General features: G+C 28.2%; 1 protein-coding gene across 2 annotated transcripts in view; it reads left to right on the plus strand.

Annotated features, from left to right (window-relative positions):
* Positions 1 to 21480, plus strand: part of jp (junctophilin) — a 280595-nt gene that overhangs the window by 137599 nt on the left and 121516 nt on the right. For both annotated transcript variants that reach the window (XM_089218689.1, XM_089218688.1), the window contains exon 10: positions 6038 to 6457. In XM_089218689.1, coding sequence (XP_089074815.1) covers positions 6038 to 6457 — 420 coding nt within the window. The remainder of the gene's footprint in view (positions 1 to 6037; positions 6458 to 21480) is intronic.

Raw genomic sequence — 21480 nt, forward strand, 5'->3', positions numbered from 1 at the left:
AGAATGATATAAATAGATTTTAATTTATTTTTTATATGAGACGTACTATTATCGATAGATACTCTTACATTTAAAACTCATGAGGAGGAAGGCCAAATCTTGAAAAATTCTTACCTATTATAATTATATAAATTATTGTAGTTTCCATTTTTAAATAAATATATAAATATATATTATATATATTTTTTTTGTAATATAAACTTATTTTTCATTATGAATTAGGTACTAACATAATATCAGATTTTGTAATCGGAAAATGGTCTAGTATAAAAATATGTTATTTTGGAACTAATGTAATAACTAATAAAATAAACTATGGTTCTGTGAGCTGTTACCTATCCTGGCGATTGTGAACTGCGTCCTAGGTAGTAGGTACAGATAAACCTAAAATCATACATATACACTGCGCCCAAGTTTTTATCAAAAGTAAAAAGGTAACACGTAAACTGCACCTAGCTAAATTTTTAAAATTGAATAGCTATATTTTCAGAAAATTAAGCTAAATATTACCTATTTACTAATCTAAAATTACAATATTTTATTCGTTACATCCATACAATATAAATGGTAACTAACACTTAACAGAATGAAATAAAATTAAAAATTAAAAATTAAAAAATAAATATAATTTTAAGTAAAATATTAGGACAAAAGAAACATATTTTTGATACATTTTCATCAATTAGAGTTTGACCACTGTTGTGAAATAAAGATTCTAAGATTAATTGAAAAAGTACACTGAAATCATAGTGACTTTAATACCAAAGTCAAAAGTTTTAAACATTTTACAAATAATGGGGCACAGCTTAAATTGTACTTTTTACATGGATATTAACTAATAGATAACAATGTAGGCACAGTTTACATTATACCTTTTTAGCGTGGTTAAAAATTTGGGCGTAGTTTACAAAAAAAAAAAAAAAAGGCCGTATACCCACCTATTCAACACTACTTTTCTGGTAAATTTACCCACTCATAAGTCAGTGCCCGGGCTTGGACAATATTGTAAAAAGGTACTAGGTATTTATTGAAATAAACAAACTGTCATTCAAAAATCGTTGATGAGATGCATTTCAAGAAGGTACATCCGTCAAAAGTATTTGTTCACTTGAAACATATTATTATTTTAACAAGTAAAATAAGTAAAATACTTTACAGGAGATCGTCTACCTTTAACATTTAACCAAATAGGGTGAGTGTTTTCCCAGGTGACTCCTCCAAATCGTTTCTATTCGATTTTTCAATTATTCAAATAAACGGAAACAAAAAAAAAAAATTGATAACGTCCGTTAGTTAAGTCTCGAATAATATTTTCTCGTCTACATCCGATATTACTTGGTTTAACACAACTCTGATTTCAAACTTGATAACTAGAGTGCGTTGTGCATACCAAAAATTCGTTATTGTCCGGTAAGATAGTGATTCCTAACCTTATTCGAATGACGTACCACTAAAAATTTTAAAAGATTTTTGCAGAACACAGCTGTAAAATGCAACAATATTTAAATAAATTTTGAAAATAAAGAAATTAAAAAAAAAAAATTAGAGAATTTTGATATTAAGATAAAAAAATACTGTTTTAATTTCGCTGATGTCATTGTGGTAGCTTTTCCCCACAAATCACGCAAAAGGAAATTTGACGGTCATTTTCATAAGTGAGTCAAAATGTAAATAATCATTAAAATATTGTCTACTAACTACATTATTTCGTTTCATCGATGATATTTTTTTATACTTGTACATGCACATCAGCTTCAATATTATGTTTTTGTTTAGACATTAATTGTCCATTTTGTTATTAAAGTAGTCGTTATATTGTTGTTAAATTCTATACAATTTATTATTCACGTCTTATATTTTTATGTTTCAGAAGTCCATAAAAGATAAAATCGCTAAAACAATGAAACTCATTTTAGGGATTTTTTTCCGCTAATTTTAAGACTTTGGCCGAGCGCTTATACCAAGTCTACAGAACACCGATTAAGAACCACTGGGTTAAGAGAACACTACCTACCCGCATAATATTGTGTTGTCTTCGTTTAATGAAATTTATAAAAAAGCAAGACCTGCTTTAAGTAGGAAAGAACCGAGAAGGATACAGAGGATTTTAGCCGTGAATTAATGTAGCTTTCGTTTATTTTTTCGATATTGGAACTGTTTATACAGGAAGTTATTTAAGCTTGCTTGGAAAACAAAAAAATTATGGATTCTCAAACAATAAGAACTATTTTCGTATAAGTGAAACCAAAAAAAAAAAAAAAAAAAAATGAAATAAAAACGATATTTTGCAGATAATTTTCTCAATACTATATTGTTTATCAATATTTGGATTCTAAGCTTTCTATACCGCCTGAATAGTTTTATCCAAAGAAAACAAAAATAATATAATATAATAACATCATTTACGATAACCACAAATCACGTGTTTGTCAACGTCTCGTGGGTCTTGAATCATGCATCTGACAATAATTGTTTTTTATAATAATTTTGATGCGAATTTCTTGATTGATTTAATGCGAAATGCCATTTTGAATCGTTTTGGGCATCTTTGAACTTTAATGATCCAACCAGTCCAAGCAATCTTTTTAGTAATTCTAAAAATATGTTAAACTTTATTATGCAAAATTAAGTGTTTTGATAATTTTTATTTTATTACAGCACACGCAATACTCTTAATATAAATTGTTTTGTATGAGAGCATAGGTAATTATTTTCATGGTTAATGTCTTAGTAGTGGGCAACATAATTTGTTACCGTTTATCAGTAATTTATTTATAATTATTATAGAAAATCGGCAAGTTAAACAAAAAAATAAACTTGTAAGTTTATTTTTAAAGCGGTCCACTGGACAAAGATAGAATTGATTAACACGATTCGTTTGTATACTATTTAATATTTAATCTTCTTGATTCTCGATACCTAGGTACCGATAAAATATTTCATCCCATCAAAAGTCTGAAAGTCTACCATTAACTTTTCCAAAATTCTATACCATAGGCGTAAATAAATTATATTATGCGTTGACTTTTGGGAAGGAGTCTAGAACACAATTTATCGATTTTGAGATATGTAGGTAGTTATGACGTTATAACATGTTGTCCTAACATTTTTGTAGTTTTCATTTTATATGAGAAGTTAAAATGAAAACAATCCAAATCAAAAAAAAAAAAAAGAAAAAAAAGAATCCAGCAAACAATACAAGTTATTTTCTAAACAATGTGTTTTACTTCTAATTTTTAGGTCCCTGTTTACCTGCATGATATTATATAATGTCTTACAGTCGTATAATTGACACGTGCAGAGAAATAACTATAAATTATATAATAATCATATAGGAAGTTGTACGCAACTTGTAATTAATAAAATTAGGAATCCTAATGACTCCTGCAACCACCAGAATAATATTATCCAATAAATAGTTTAAAATTCCAAGCGACATTCATGTTACCACCAAAGTACAATACCATTGGATGATGTAAACATAATACTAATACATCCATCTCATATATTCTGTCACGAGTACTTGTAACTAGTTACAACAACTGCTATAGACTTATTACTTAAATACACAGTAATATGTTGTTTACTTATTATAGATTTGAGAAATAATTAATTCAGATAATAATTTAAAATTATATAATATTTAACACTTTAACAGGAGCTTGTTGGTGGGAGTGAATAGAGGAAGTACTATTTTTCATATCGTATGAAGTTAAATCAATTTCGAATATCCTTCTTCAAATTAAATAATACATAATATAATATTATATTTAATTCGATTAAATTTACTGTTCAATATTACAGTATTTTAGAACTTTTAATAACAGTAAAACCATATACACCAATTTAATTATTTCAAGTAAACTATTGTTATTTGAATTTTACTATTGACTTGTTCACAAATTACTTTTCCAAATACAGTTTAATAAATATTAATGTACAATATTTCAAATAACATTTCAGACATGTTTTTATAATTAAAATTCAATGTCAAATTAGGTATATAAATATATAATCGTTATAGCTTAGGTATTTTCAAGTGGACGACAGTCAATATTATACTTTTGCAATTTGTCAATACTTCTATGTGAAAGATGTACTGCAGTATGCAAGTGACAACTAGTACCACTATAATATACATATATATATATATATATATGTATATATTTTTATTTCGCATTTCCTATACCGATTGTGTATTAAACTCAATATCAACGAATGTTATCTAAAACCTGTTTACAGTTTCGATTTTTCGGAGGATGTCTTGTAAATACTTTTTAAGTACTCAAACACGTATTTAATGTTGACCTACTTTTGAAATAGTACTTAAACAAAGTAATTTTACTAAATACTTGCTCAAAGTACTTAGGTATCTGTATTTAAAATCGAATAAACATAATTTTCAAATACATACTTTTTTCATCTTATATTCTTATATCTAAATTTTGATTACGTAAAATAAAAGTAAAACTGAGAATTTAAATAGTAATTCAATTTTTTCTGTGAATTATTATACTCAGCCAAAAACTAAAATTCTTCAACAAAGTAAATAGATAAATATTTTAAAATAGGTACTCCCAATAATATGGTTTAAAATGTTCTATAAGATTAATGCAAAACATGAAAATCAGTTCAGTTGATTTTTAAAGCAAAAATAATATTTTATAATGTAGAAATAATAAATTATCTTTTTGTAGGTACTAATTATTCATATACAAATTTTATATACTTTTCAAAAGAAGTAACTGAATCTTGTAGTTGAATATATAAAAAAATAAAAAGTATCTTCTATATAGGTACAAGACTGCTGAGTGTTCGGGGGTAATAATGTGCATCGAGGTAAGATATCATCTAAGACGTCGCCTTCAATGTATACAATGATATATATTTTATACCTAGACGGTTATTTAGGTTATTTTGCTAATATCTACCTATTTCGTGCTTATTCGCAGTACCTACTCATGTGACTTTTGTAATTAGTTAAGCTGGTTACCAAAGTCGGCATAAACAATGTTCTCGTTATGACGCTCCGACAGTAGATTGTGGTAATTCACATAATACACTTCGATATTCTATGGAAACCCGTCATCAAAGTGTACGTAATTTGAACTAAAATTTATGAGGTTTCATTGTTTGTTTATATATATATTTCACAGTGAATAAATTTCTCCAAGGTTTATTGAACAATATTCACCGAAATGGCAGTGTTTCTACAATTTATTTTCGTAATTTTAATTTTGAATTAAAAATAAATATAATAAGTACCTACTATTATTATTTTGTTAGTGCTATTTTGTAATTTTATATTAGTTGCAATTTGCATGATATTAAAGTCTGTTTTAACTAACTTTCTAGTTCTTTCGGTGGTAACTGCAGGTAATGTCAAACACGCAATGGCTTCTATAAAATAGTTCTTCGTTGTTTCAAAAGAATTTGATTATTTCCCATAGTTATATTATATACCCTAGCTGTTAGGTACATAATCGTAATATTGGTAACATATACCTACAATAACATTAAGCGATCTGAAAATTATCGCACCTAACCTAAAATAATGAATTATTTTTACTTATCGTGACAAAATTTAACGACCAATAACAACAATTAAAGGTTTTAATTTATTCATTAATTCTAATCAGTTAATGTGTTACAATGTATCTATAGGTATGTAACACCTATCACTCTTCAAGCGTTTATAAGATATTATATTTTGATGTATAAGATACTAATAAAAAATTAAAAATATACAAGACTGTAGGTATGGTTAAAAAAAAATTATACCTCTAACTTCTTATAATATATTTTTTTTAAATTTTAGATTTTGAACGGAGCAAGGATTGTATTGATTTTACAACAATGTGTATTTTTGTAATATATTACATTGTTGTATATAATAACACAATGATATGTATTGCAACCTACAATGTTTTTACAAAATTTCTCTTTATTGACATCCATATACCTTTATATAACTATTGTTGCATAAAAAATAAACATTTAACAGTCAATTTTTGTGATGATGGTTGTATTTTGTCAGGCAATGAGCGACCACTTTGACCATTACAAGAGACCACCGAGCCGGGATAATAGTGTGGACCGGTACAGTCGGGCAGCTAGTCGACTCAGTGGAGGGTCGAGACAGTCATCTGTGGAAAAGTCACAGAATCAGCAGCAACAGAGAAGAGGAGGAGACGATCGACTTCTATCCCCATCGTCTTCGGCAGCGGACAAATCATTCAATGGTGCTTCAGGCTTCACTGCAGCGTCGGCAGCCGGAGCAAAGCAAAATACCTCGTTATCGTCCGCCACGCAGCGTCAACCGCCGCCGTTCGAGGATATCATACTCAGACAACGGAACCTCGGGCAAGAGATTGTTCCATCACCTATCGGGCAACCCAAGCGCACGGAGTCGTTGTATGTGAACCCGAATACTGCACGCAAAGAGATCAAACCCAAAGTGAGTACAATACCTATTCGGCGTAGGAGCAATAGTCTTGATAGTAATAATGGTCAAAGCAATCATGGCGGTAGTGTTGGTGGTGGTGGGAGTAACCAAAGGTATTATAGCTTTAATAGCTCCATTTTTGGTTGCTGTTGTTTTATTTGCCATAGGAGAAAAAATATGCGAAATGATGATGCTAGTGTTGATAGTCGTGGTTATCACGATAGAAATATTGTTGATGGCCTTTTAATTATGGATAATATTCAAGGTGGTGATATTGCAAATAGTGATGATTCCGGTGAAATCGGAGGTAGTGTTGATGGACGAGACAATAGAGTAAGTAATACTCTCGCTGTTAGGGGTAGGGGCGCTAAAAACTCTGGGGGTAATAGCGCAGATAATTATGAGAACAGAGTTAACGGAGATGGTCGCGATAGTATGTTTAGTATTAATGCGAATAGAGGAGTCGTTCGCCCTAGTAGGGTAAATCACGGATCAAGTAGAGGTAGGGGTGAAGGGCGCTCTAGTAGCGCAGGTTCTGATGGTCGTGCTAATTCTAGCATGATTCCTTTAAATAACGGTAATAATTATTCTAGTGGTAATGCAGCTAGTGTGAATAGTAGTATTATTCGCCATAGTAGAAGTAGAAGTGGTTTAAGAGTTCGTTTTAGTGACGAAGTAAGTAATAGTGATGACCCCCCTGGTAGGAGGGGTGGGTACAATAGAGGTCGCAACCGTATTAGAAATAACAGGCACAGTAGCTGTGATAGCTACTTCGAATCAAGAGATTCAAATCAAGTTACTTCAAGTGCCATTGTTAGCAGGCAGACCAGAGAAATATCAGATACAGAAACAGTCAGGGATACGCTTAACTTCCAAATAAGTGATCATGAAAATGACAGTAATATTAACAACTTTAATAGTGGTAGGCCCCATAGAAACTTGTACGACCACGCTGATAGTGGCATTAGTCATACTGCCATATTTGGTGGTTATGAATATGGTGGCATAGCCTGTAGAAATGATGTCTATGCAAATAACAGCATTCGTAATGATAATGTTGTCCGTGGTAGAAGTAGCTTCCGTGGCAGTGATGGTGGATACATTACTAATAATATACGTGATATTAGTGATGTATATGTTAGAAATAGTGAGGTCCGTGGTCGTGGTGATGGCCGCCACGTTAGAGGTGTAGTTATCCGTGAAATCATCAACGATATTGGTGATGGTGATCAAGACAGTGAAAATTACTATGAAAGTAACCATGATAACGGTGGTTTCTACAATTATACAGATTATTATGATGATGATGGTAACTATGGAAGCAGAGGTGGTGGTTCTGTAGGTGGAGGAAGAATACGAAGGTTGCTACCACGGGTTCCATTAATGCGGCAGATGTTTTGGTTTAAAACGTACTTAAATAATAATCATAGTAACTTTATATTTTATAATTAGGATAGAGTTCTCTAGCAGTGATATTCTTAATTTGTTGATAACCGAAAATTGTAAAATATAGTTTCTATATTTATATAATTTAACAGTAGAAAATATCGCACTGATATTCAATAACCAATAAAAAAAAATCATTTTCGCATATATTCTATCTTACCCAACATATAACAGAAGATTCATTTTGCTCTGTTATTTTTAATACTAGAGTGAATTGTCTTATCACTATATTTAAGGTTAAGAATATTATCCTAGGTTTAACTTAGGATTTGTTTGATATTTTAATTAAAAATTAAATTATGAGCATTTCAAAGTTAACAAAAATTTGCCTATTGTACTTGTTTTTAAAGTAAAATATTACAGACAATCTAGGTGAGTCCCTATTTATATTATTTCCTTTTAATTTGAAAATTTAACAATTTCATTAAAATATTAAAAATAACATAACGTCTTCTGAACTTAAAAATGTATTATTTTATTCGTTGGTAAAACGGATATAAAACATGAGGGTACGATGTCATCTTAATCAATAAAGATTAGGTACCTAAATGGATAACAATATAGACAGTTATTTTCAGTGTAAATAATAATAAATACCTGCCCAAAACAGATAACATAAAAAAATACTTGTTGGTTCACCCCATATCATAATAAATTAATAATATTTAATATCACACGTGGGCGGCTTTGCTCGCTGACCACAACCACAAAACACTACCGCCAATACCGCAACACGACTATTAAGCGACAATAAGGTGAATGAAATATTTTTATTGTTGCCCACCGTTATTAATGCACGTCGGTTACGTGATGGCTTGAATCACGCGAGAATGAGCCCCGTCACTCGATGGGAGACATTTCTTTTTTAAATTATTATTTGCTTTTTGCGTGTGATGCTTGCGAGTGTGTTTTTATCATTACTATTTATTATTAGTATTATTATTAGAATTATTACCATTATTATGGGCATTATTAGATTATTATTTTCTCCGATCAGTCAGTCCATGCCACCGACGCGTGTTATCACGGGGTGCGCGCATGAGTTTATAACTCATACGGCTTCTTGCGACTGGTGTTCTGATCATTTTTTTGCGAATATTTAACTCGTACGATATTTCTCGTGATGGTTATATTATTATACCTACTATGACGATTTAACGGTCGTGTATGTGCGCGTAGTATATTATATTGTGCACACAGTTGACTCTTGGGCACGCGTCGATATTGGTCATACCTTTTGGAATAAATATGTTAATATGGTTGAAGCGTTTTCGAATTCGACATCAGGACGTGCCCGTAGAAAGAGCCTACCGTGAAGTGTCACGTATTATATTATTGTACTTACATCGTATGATAACAAAAAAAAATATATAATATATATATATATATATATAATATTATTATTGGCTTATTTTAGTTTTTGTAGCTAGTCTATGTAGCTGGTATGGCTCGATGACCTAACCTAACCGTATAGTAGTGCAAGTTACGATTTTTCAGTATATACCTATTACTATATTATTATTATCATTATTGTTATTATTATGAACGTATGATATATAAAGATATACACGTAAATGAATTTCTCATGTACATATTGATATTAATATTATTATTATTATTATTATTTATACTATAATTTTATTGACCAAACCGTCGAACTTTCTCCATATATACCTAGGTACATAGTTTAAGTACAAAAAACAACCCCTATAGCTGTTATAGGCAACGTCATAACTGCATGCAGTGTCCAACGAGGACGATTTTGAAATGCTAGTTGAATTCAAGCCCGAGGCTTTTTGATGTGAGTGAAAATAAGATATTCTGTGCAGCGTTATGTATTTGGCGGCACACTAAAAATGTTTGTTTTAAAATAAAGACACGTCATCGATTAAACTTTGCGAGGTACCTACATCAATAACATACAGTACCGGTAAAATAGCTATACTTTGATACAACCTATATTTTTCCCTTTACTCTGGCAACTACAACCTTCACTACATACTTTTACTCTGGTCGTCAATCGAATTAGCGGATTGGCCACGGCACGACCACGGGGGGGGGGGGGGAGAGTACAGTTGTGTAGTATACCAAGCCCTCGCGAACAATCCTCATTTATAGAAAATCGATATCAATTCAATAGTAAATTAATTTTGACCCGCTCCGACATTCTGTACACTACTCGTACTACAGCACACTACCGCTACTCTCGCGAGTCTGACGACTTAAACGTAGTAATATATTGGCGTCGAACGCGAGACTTGTTTTAAAAGATGATATAATATTTTGTAAGTACCTCTATTACGAATGGCTTTGGGACGATGGAGTGGAAATCGATATGACTAAACCCTACGCACTTACCCCTGTGTCACATATCTACATAACACTATAAGCGAATCGCGAACCTACCTACCTACGAACACGTTATAATACTATCAGTCTCCTATAAACTAAGTAAAAATTTATTAAAAATTATAATAATACAGTATAAATTAATAATGTATGTACTTAATAGTACTGCTAACGCCAATTTTGGACGATAGCGTGATATATTGGCTGCATTATTTATTATTTTCTGTTTTAAAAGATATCCTCTGTTCGTCACATAATTGAATAGTTTATTGTCTATTTTAGATATTTCATCTTTCAATGCAATCCATTTTTACCAATAAGCTCATTTTTTCTAAAAATATTTGTTTATGTTATCTCTAAGAATACAAAAAAATAATTATTACTATCTACAAGCATCATTATTTATTACTTTTTTTAAAATTTATAGCCATAAATTACTGAGGATTATGCAATATTTCAACATTTTTATTCATCAAATATATTATTAAAACGTAAAAAATAAAAAAGGCTCTGGGAAGTGATATATCACTTTATTCGTCCTTAATAAATAAACCACAATTGTAACAAATAATGAGCACGTGAATGGTAGTTGTTAGGTCGAATATTATGCTATTGATGGTTTTATTCGAACCCAGTCAGTAGTAAGTCCTCTCTACTGACCAAACGACAAAACCTTTCATAAAATTTATGATTACAATCATATGGTTAGTAGGCAGTAAGAACCTACCTATTTCACCGACTGTAATCAAAGTACGAGTAGTTAAGTTGTCACTCCGAAATTGAAGCTAAATCAGTAAATTTCAAAGCACATCATTTTTGCTCCTATTATTATTTATTACCAACAAATAAAATATATTCAGACGCATATTGTGTTCAATAGGTACAACTGATTGGTATTCATATTTAAATTTAATTCCGGGGCTCTTACAACTGTACTCGCCTAAACAAAATGTAGGTAACTACATTATATCGTATGTATGATGTATTTATGTATGCATATAGGCAGATAAGTCGTTGTATTCTTTTATGCTTTTTAAAATTAAAAATAGTAAAATGATTAATTATTTAGATAAAATTCCTACAACTTTTACATTCTTCAAATAATAAGACACCGTTTATTTATATTATGATTTACAATTAATAGTGGATCAAAACCATAAGATTAGGCTTTAATTATTTAAATAAACTTCCTATGACAATGTCATCATGTTTATGATAAGACATTATTTATATTATAATTTACAATTATGTACATAGAGTGGAAAATGAAAAGATTAGTAATTAATATATAAACGTATTTCCTATGACAGTGTCATAATTTGTAAGAATAAGATACTATTTATAACTACTCTAATGTATTGTAACAAAACAAATGTGTATTCTATTCAAATAGAATTCACGAAAAAAAAAATACGGTACATTTTAATAATATAATCCTCTTAATTTATTGTTTGTTGTGTGATTCGATAATTTTAGTTTTTATTTTAAAAAAACGACTTATGAGGTATATAAAATATAAAATAAACATATTCAAAATATTATACTTATTTAAAAATTAATTTTTATTCCTAATGTTTCTACATGCAATGATATTCCGATTTTGCATACAGATATAAAATAATTTTATGATTTATTACATATTAAAAAATGCCATTTGAGGCATTTAACATGTAACAAAATTTGAGACTAATATATAAAATTGAAAATTTATTATGAGAATGGGAAATTCGATGGAAGTTATTAGATACTGAAATAAATTTTAAAACATGATTATTAATGCTAGTTTTTTTTTAAAGTATTATTATTATTTAGTTGACTATAATTTATTGTTGTATTATTTAGCATTGCTTTAATCTACTTCTTTTTTCTTTGTAATGATCTATTATATTATGGAAACTGATTGTTTTGCAGTACAGTTATTCCCTCGTTTTCCTTTATTTTTATTATTTCTATTGGTGGCTGAATGTATTTTTTTACAATTACCATTATTATTTTTAGTTTATTTTTCATTCCCCTTTGTTCATTATCAGTTGTGTGTTGTTTCCGTGAGTTCGGTAGATACGAGAATGGCACGAAATAATTGTTTTTTTGGTTGTTTTTTTCATCAAGAATTTATCACATGACAGGTAATCAAGAATATAATATTATGATTACCTTATAACATATTACTGTGACAAAAAAAAAAAAAAAAAAAAAAATGTGAATATACTTAAAACATTTATGTTTCTAAATAATCTCATTTTAATACCTATTGATGTTTAAATTTGTATTTTTACTTTTGAGAATTGTCATCGTTACAAATCCTCCGTTACTGTATGATATATTATTATTAATCTTACATTTGTTTTTTTTTTTTAAATTTAAATCCATTGTTAATTTTTATTTTTGTATATATACAAGAATGTTCTTCACGTTCGAGTATATGATTATGTAAAAGCAAAAACAGCTCATTTAATGTTCTGGTTATTTATAAATGTTATTATTGTCTGTATACTGTATTATCATAGAGATAATTTACTTTTTTTTTTGTTTTTCACTGAACGATTGAACTGGATACTGTCATCATTGACGGACTCGAAGATGAGTGTCAGAAACCCTTTTTTACAAAAAAAAAAAAAAAAAATTCAACGAGTATTACTTCTTTATGCCTTATAATAAAATACTATTAATTATATTATAAAATGTACAGTTTTGCGTACATATTTTCATTTTTATTGATGTTTAACTGTATGGCTGTGTGAAAAATTTATGCATATTATACAATGATGTATAATTACGATTAATTTTTTTATTTTTGACTTCGGTCAAATTAGTACAGTTCAATTTTATCATTATCTAATTAATTTGTAAGACAACAAAGCGAATACACGCGTACCTACTGATCACACGTTGGGTGCCTCCTAGTCCTGTGCAGTGATATATTTTTGCCAAAAGCAGACGATAATAGTAATAATATTATGTGCTATTATTATATTTGTATATTGAATCTGCGAAGTAGAATTGGTTATTGCCTACCGAAAACTTATCTGAGCGGAATCTGAGCCTTGTCAGTTATTTGTCAAACTTTATAATAATCAAATTAATTTTTTCTTTTAATCTATTAATACTTAAATAACTGATCAAAAATCAGCTCATTATACAAAATAATTAGTACATTTTATATCTAACAAATACAGCAAGGCCAAATTATGTCGGCTTTGTCCGACCATGCTCAAAATTTGAAACAAAAACTTAATTCCAACTTGTTTATTTAACAAGTTTTAATCTGCTTATAACAATAATTTTTATGATTTTAAAAAATAAGCTTAAATAATTTAACTTAAAACGGCTGTTCAATACTGTTAATTGACAACATGGTATGATACAGTTTTTGGAAGACATTTATATTTTAACATTTTATACTTAAGCTGAAACATTATTTATGCACTCCATCTAATGAATATCTGATTCGTCAAAATATTAGACACCTACAATGTTATCATGAAGTAACACGAAGTATCTATATATTTTAGTGAAATATGTTCATGACTTAAATTATTTTAAGTATGATAAGGTCAAAAGGTGACTTTGGTACTTATTTAATGTTTTACATTTATTATTATTAATTATTACTTTTAAGACGTTAATAAACTGTTAAAATAACATTGAAACACAGTTTAATATATTGGTATTATTATGATGTACATAATATGTATTTCATAAAAACAAAATACATTTTGTAACTATATAATAATAGTTATTTTATACGAAAACAATGTTTTGATTAAAATAACATTTCCAATACTCAGAAGGTATAAGAATTTCTTGAAATAAACAAATTAATTAGATGGAAAAGTAATTTGAACAATTAATTGATTTTTATAGCTTTAAGTTCACAAGAAGATATATTGACCAGAACAATAAAATTTTAAAAATTAACGAGTTTTATATAGTTTATTCAAGTATAAATTGAGTTTTGAACTTAATAAATGTATATTACTCGTTCTTCTTTTTTTATTTTAAATTAATATTTATAGTATTTTAATGAATAAATACGATCGTGCGCCGAATGAAAGGTATATTAGTGTTTAAGTTTGGAGTGCCTTGTCACGTTTGTTCCTGTATATTACATTTTTGGTCATTTTTAATGTTGGTTATCGGAAACTACGACGCAGTGTTTTATAAGTTTTACAAACCCAGTTATCTATCAAAATATTATGATTTAACTTTTAATATGATGGAATACGATTGTTTTTCATTATTGTTTTTTTTTCCATTGTCTGTTGGTAACGATTTTCATGATAAAACATTTCACAGAATCGTAAAATGAAATGTTTATTTATTATATTTATTGTTTCCTTTTTTATTTTCTCTCTCAAAAATACGAATGATTTTAGTTGTATCTATAATAGCATTTTGGTCGAGTGGAAGCGATAAAGGTAAATGAAGTGTATGAAAAAAATATTATATCAAAGTAAAACCAAGGTAATAACACAATATGAAAACTAATGCGGTGAATATGTCGAAAAAATCAAAATATAATGTGTTCGAGCCTTTCAGACTGGAAAATGCCGGGTGCAATGGAAAACCAACGAACGAATAGGACGTCACCACATATTATGGTTGGGCGGCCTCGACAAACACACAACGGTAGTTTTAACAATTATTATTATTCCCGAAAACTCTATGCAAAGAATAATTCATTGCATTATAATATAATTATTATTAAAAAAAGACCTAAATTAAATATACTATTTATATAACGATCACAATTATTCACAAATAGCCGTAGTTTGAGTTGAATGGGTGTGACAAACACGATTTCTCATGTCAACAACACGTCATAATAATATTATAGTAAAATAAAATAAATTCATTTTTTTACACATCGTATTATTATAATTTGGGTGAGATCATTAAGAAATAATATTATATAATCATCATGATAAAAAAATGCTTTTAGGTCTATTTGTCATTATACCAAGTACCCTAATATGAATTTGGTGATTTATTTTTAATTGAACACACTAATTTTCGGAGGCAACTATCATACATTTAATATACAGTTTGATAGCATAATATTGATTGGTGCTTTCCACAACCTAACCTAACCTAACCAAAAATATAAGAGTACAGGCGTTGATGGGCCAAGCGCTGACCCGCGACCCCCCTCCCCCTAATCGTAGACTTAAGTGAATTCTAAAATGACCATTTTGGTTGGTCTGATAAAATACATTGTCTTGCCGATTGCGTTTCGACCGTGTCCATTTTTATCGATCGCCATCTAGCATAATATGCTAGTTTAATCTAATCGAACATTTTAACTAGCTATAACTTTGAGCTATACAATTTTGTGGCAATACTAATGATAGACCATATATGTGGTTATTTACATAATATCGTTTAACCGTTTATTTTACTAACCTAATAAAATTATCATAAATATAAATCAAAACGACAAAGTTATTTTGTATTGTTTCAATTTTTTTATTTACTTAAAGTGTATATTTCATTATATAATGTAAAATTCTAATTTAACCTATGGATTATTCACCTTTTATTGAATTTATCTAATCGAACTGACAAATTTAAATATGAATAATAATATAAACCTATTATCTTACATAGTATTTATACTGTTTTTATCAGACCTATGTGGACATTTTATTCAAAATGCCCCTACAAAATGCCCACCTCTGTAAGTCTATTCTGTATCCGCTTCTGTACGAATATAGCCTGATTATGTTAAAATATTTTTATTTTACCACCAGAAAAAGCTCAAATCTTTTTTGATGAGTGATGACTTTATTAAAATGCTGAGAACTTTAAGTTAATTAAAAACCTCAAAATATGCTGTATGCACTTATGCATTTAAAGGACATCAAAAATACGCACTTAAATTATGTTATAAAAAATAAATTTCTAATTAGTATAACAATATAATAATTAAATATTATATATTATGTAGATAAAAAAAATTACTTTCTTCTGATTTTTTACATTTTCTTCTCCTTGATCTTTAAAAAATATTTATTTTTTTTTTGTAAAATACTGTAACGTATTATTAAGTGCTAATATTTTATTCAATTTAGCATTGCCTTTACAACAAAAAAAGCTTGTAGTTCTATGTTAGCATACAATATAAGCAGTGCATACTTAAAAGTTCTTATCTAATTATTAATTTTTAAGTCTTTGGATGATTGCATTAGACCCTCCATTTAACATAAAGAAAAAATTATTTGATGTTTTATACCTAGTATTTTTTACTAAGACATAATTTACTTTTCGCTGTATTAATTTCCTCACTAAACTAGGAGATTGTGACAATTTTAAATAGACATTTTTCTTTTTTTTCTGAAGATTGTTAAAATAATTACTTATGTTATACCATTAAGATTATCTAAGTATAATGTGTACTAGTATGCTCTTTTATTGTGTACATATTTATTTGACTTAACAACAACAAGATATGCAAAATACAATTTTAAATATAAACTTTTTGTGTTATAAAACATTTATACATTAATTGAATGAATCACTCACATTGTTCTACAGTCTCCCTAGACAAATGTGAAAAATTTTTTGGATAAATCTCAGTCCTATTTATCGTTAAAACCAATCATTATAGGGCATAGGCTCTTTATCTATGTTTATGTTCAGAAATTAAAAACAATTTGTATTTGTAATATTCTATGATACGAATAACAACACCTCATATACGATATGGTGTAAACTCGGGATAGGGTTACAATATTATATTACATAGTTATGATAATAATAACTACTTAAATATAATATTTTCCTTTAATCACAAAAGTTCAAGTTTCAATATTTCCCGGCGCACTCTTTGGGAAACACTGCTCTAATGTCCTGTAAAAATGTGCTTCTTCCTCAAAATCTTGGTAATCGATAACGGTATGCACCGATAGTTGTTGGTAAACTATATAATATGCGTGACGACGAAGTAATGAACAGTGTTCTTTTTGGATTTCGAGTGGTAGCCTTGGAAACTATATAACATCATTAAGTATACATCTTACAACAACAACTCGTAATTGATTCGGTTTGAAAATTAATTAATTTAATCAATATGTTTTGTTTATAATTATCATATATATCTGAACAGAGTTCAATACTTACATCACTAAAAAAAACGTTAAAATTGGTAATTAAATATTCCAATTAAAGTACGATTGTAATATTTATTGAAAACACATAAATGAGTAAAATATTTTTATTTTAAAACAAATACATGTTTAATTAGTTTTGAACGTATTAGGGGACAAATGCGAGGGTACTGTTGTTGTTTATGTGCTTATTGTGCTTATACAGCTGGAAGTCTAAATAAATCATAAAACTAGAACCATTATTTTTGATAATTTGTAATAATTAATTAAATAGAATACATATTATTTTTTCTAGAAAAGTTATATAAGGTAAATATAAAAATATAGAAAAGTTATACAAGAGGTTATATAATGTTGTATAGTAATAACGTGCGTAATTTAATGTTCTTAAAAAATTACCGATATAATCGATTTTTATAGTTGAGTATTAAATGTTGTAAAAATCTAAAAAAATTCACTTAAGATATAATAATAATATTAAAAATGCATTAAAATCTCAACAAATCAGTATAAACACAGTAATCACAATTTAAATTATTTAGCTGAAAACTATCATGAGTAAAGTATTTTAAATTAAAGATATTATTAATTAAGCACGACGTGCGTACGTAGTGTGTAAAATAATTAAAAAACAGTATTTTTAGTAAAATGTTTTAACTGATGTAAATTATTAAAAAAACTGAAAAAATTATCAAAGGACAAAACAGTTCTAGAGAAAAAAAATGCAAAAATTAAAATCTCGTCACTAAATCAACTATAGTTGAATATTTGTGTTTGTCAAGGTATGTTTTATATAGTAGTCTAAAAAAATGAATTTTCCTACATAAATCCACAGTCCTAACTGTAATACCAATTTAAACACAAAGTATCATGATTTTTATTTTATTATTATTATTATTCTACAATCTGGTTTACATTCTATATTATAAAACGAACACTATTTCTTTTTCTTTTTTACCACTGGTATACCTAATCCATGTTTTAAAATTAAATTCAGTACACTTCTGCCTACTACAGCATATTTTCCCAGACATTTTGATGCATTAATGTCTGACATTGGATGGTTTACTAGCTTTATTCATTTGGAGTTTAGAGGAACGGAGTAGTACGGTAAACATTAGTGAGAAAACGTATTTTTCGGGCCATTTCAATTTACTCCCTTGTCAAAACTTTAACTTAATGTCACTGGCGGACTGTTTGCTCAAAATTAGACGTTAATACATTAACATTATTTCCTAGAAAAATATTTTGAACAAGAATGTATTTTCCATACTACGTGGTAAAAAGTTTAATTCAGGTTATTTATTCGATATCATAATAGACATATTAGGTAATTTAATTAGCAAGAAAAAAAAATAATCAAAATATTTATTTCTCAAACATGTTATTTATCATATTTAAATGGTTTTAATCTAAAACGCAACAAATTTAATTCATGCCAACGTGAGTCAAAAATTTAAGAAGGAAGAATGCGAAACGTGGTTGAACGACTAACCAAAATAGTTATTCATTTACATACTCCAAGTACAGCTGTACACGAAACGTGCAATTATATAAATATTAACTTTAGCGCAGGGAATTTTTCTTTTTTTTTTTATCTCTGAATAATAATTATACGACGTGATTATTAATGAGAAAAACAAGACGGTTAAATACAATTTATATTTTCAGTATAAATAATATGGTTCTATGTTTTATTTATTATGTTTTCTTTTAATTATTTTGAGAATAAATGTGTCTTGTTTGGAGTTTTTATATGTCAACTATTATTAAGTGTAATATTATAATGTTTTTAAAACTAAATTAAATTATTAAAATATAACATATTTTTTTTTTTAGTTTATTAATTTAATAATTGTTTATATAAATATATTCAAAACATATTTTAATATATTATTGCATCATGAGAAAACTTAACTATTAATATCAAATGAAATATATTTAACTAGCAGAAAAAATTTCCAGACACGATAACTTTATAGGTACCTACTTGGCTTATCGGAAATTGAAGTTTTCACTAGGTATGTGGAAAACGAAATTCTTGAACATTGTATTGATTGATAAAAAAAAAAGATCATATCAACTTTATAAATAATAAAATAAATGTGTAGGTAGTTTCATTGCAAGCTGTACACACACCGGTCGGCTGCCACTTTAAAGCACAATAATAATATTTTTTGTCTGTCTCGCGGGTAAGTAGTGATTTGACTTCCGGCGTCTGCGTCCGCTTTGTCGCTACAACCAGGACGAGAGTAGGAAACGCAATACGCTATTTCGATGAAAATGTGTGTTTTCACAATTTCTATTATTATTTTCATTTTATTTTCCACGGACTCTGATCAATTTATATTTTTGACCGGCTGACATAACTGCGCAAGGCGCCAATACTGCAGCCTAGACCGATGACAATCGATTGATAACAAGTCAAACGATAAAATGTAATACGATGGTTATACGTCATATTGTATATGACAGTCAGTACTTATACTGCTGGTTGCAAGTCATTTGCGTATCGCCATTGTTCATTTTGAGCTTATTGCCGTACATCAGTTGCGTATCGTTTTATTGTTTATAAGTTTCACGAACTTAATTAGGTTAAATTCGATTTCCCAAACAATGGCATCGTCGATTTGAAATGTAATCGTTTTAAAAACGGATTGTCATCGTAATATTTTCGGAAAATTGTTATCAAAAACCAAAATCACGCTCAAAACTATTACTACACGAAGGGCACAGTAATACCGAGTATTAATTGGATTGTCTGTCAGTCTCCTTTTTGGTGCGTTCTGTTAATAATTAATTTAGATTTGATAAACATAATTATTCTTTGGACGATGGTTTGTAATTAATTTTACTTACGATAATCTAAGTAAGTTTTTAAGTAATCTTTAAAAAGAATATTCGATGTAGAATATCTAAAATAATATATTACAACACAACTCATCTGCTTTAATAGTCCAAAGAACATTAATCTGGTAAAACTATGTTCATATTTGTTTTATTGATTTATTGTTGATTATACAATGGATAACATAGCTTTATTATAAATTCAAGATACTATTATAATATGAATTAATAATGTCAAAGCCAGCATATTTATTTATTATTATTTTAATTTCATAATTAATTTTTATGATAATTTAAGTTAATATAGTTATTAAAAATATTGACACAACATCAAGCAATCAAAGCTCTTGGTAGATATATCTTAAACCGAGTTAAACCTTAAATAGATAGTAAACCGGTGTGTAAGAAGATTGATTAATTAGTAAGATAGCATTTCCAGTGTGTGACCAGTAAATTTACACCATAGCCCATAGGTACTCATTTGAGTATTTTCTGAGGTACTGATCTGTAAATGTTTTACTTTTTAGAGTTTACAAAGATAAACGTGAACATTAAAGTGTCTAGAATTATCTTCAATACTACTTAAATAATTATTTCTTCCGTGAACATTGATCTTAGAACATATTTTTTGATCAATTTCAAACTTATTTACATCAGAGAATTGTATTTACTTATAATCAGCATACCGATAATAATAAAAAATAAATAATATCTTTTGGTATAGTGATTTTATTGTTGACTAATTGTAAGAAAACGTGTTTCGTGTGTAGGCAACGATATCTGAGGTAGATCCAACCTTTATATTATGATATTGTACCTCATGCGCATTTAATTTTTTGTGTTACAAATGTATTTCCCCTTCGGTTAGTAATAAATATTTTATTTTTTTATATTATAATTTAAACAGAACCACCATAATATTATGCATATCAACTTAATTTTAAATTAAAGTACAAACAACTTTGTAAAAAAAAAAAATAATAATAAAATGAGCAAAAAAACTTTCCACCCATAAGTAAGGTTAGGTTAGGAGGGACTTGATAAATTTGATTAGAGGGGCTCAAGTCCTGTCTCTATTTTATTTATTTTTTATTCATAAGCTGTGTAATTAGGATACACACGGCTCTATGAAATTGAATTTTTTTTTAACTTTCTTCTTTTCCACCCTGACCCCTGAACAGATAAATACAAAAAAACTTCAATTATTTTTTGCATATAAATTTGATTGTTATTAAAACATCACTTTTAGATTGATTAGCAAGTTGAGTATAAGTCTTTCCCGAATCA

Source organism: Diuraphis noxia, unplaced genomic scaffold, assembly GCF_037042655.1.
Source record: "Diuraphis noxia isolate RWA-SAM2 unplaced genomic scaffold, SU_Dnox_SAM2 contig0001, whole genome shotgun sequence".
NCBI lineage: Eukaryota > Metazoa > Arthropoda > Insecta > Hemiptera > Aphididae > Diuraphis > Diuraphis noxia.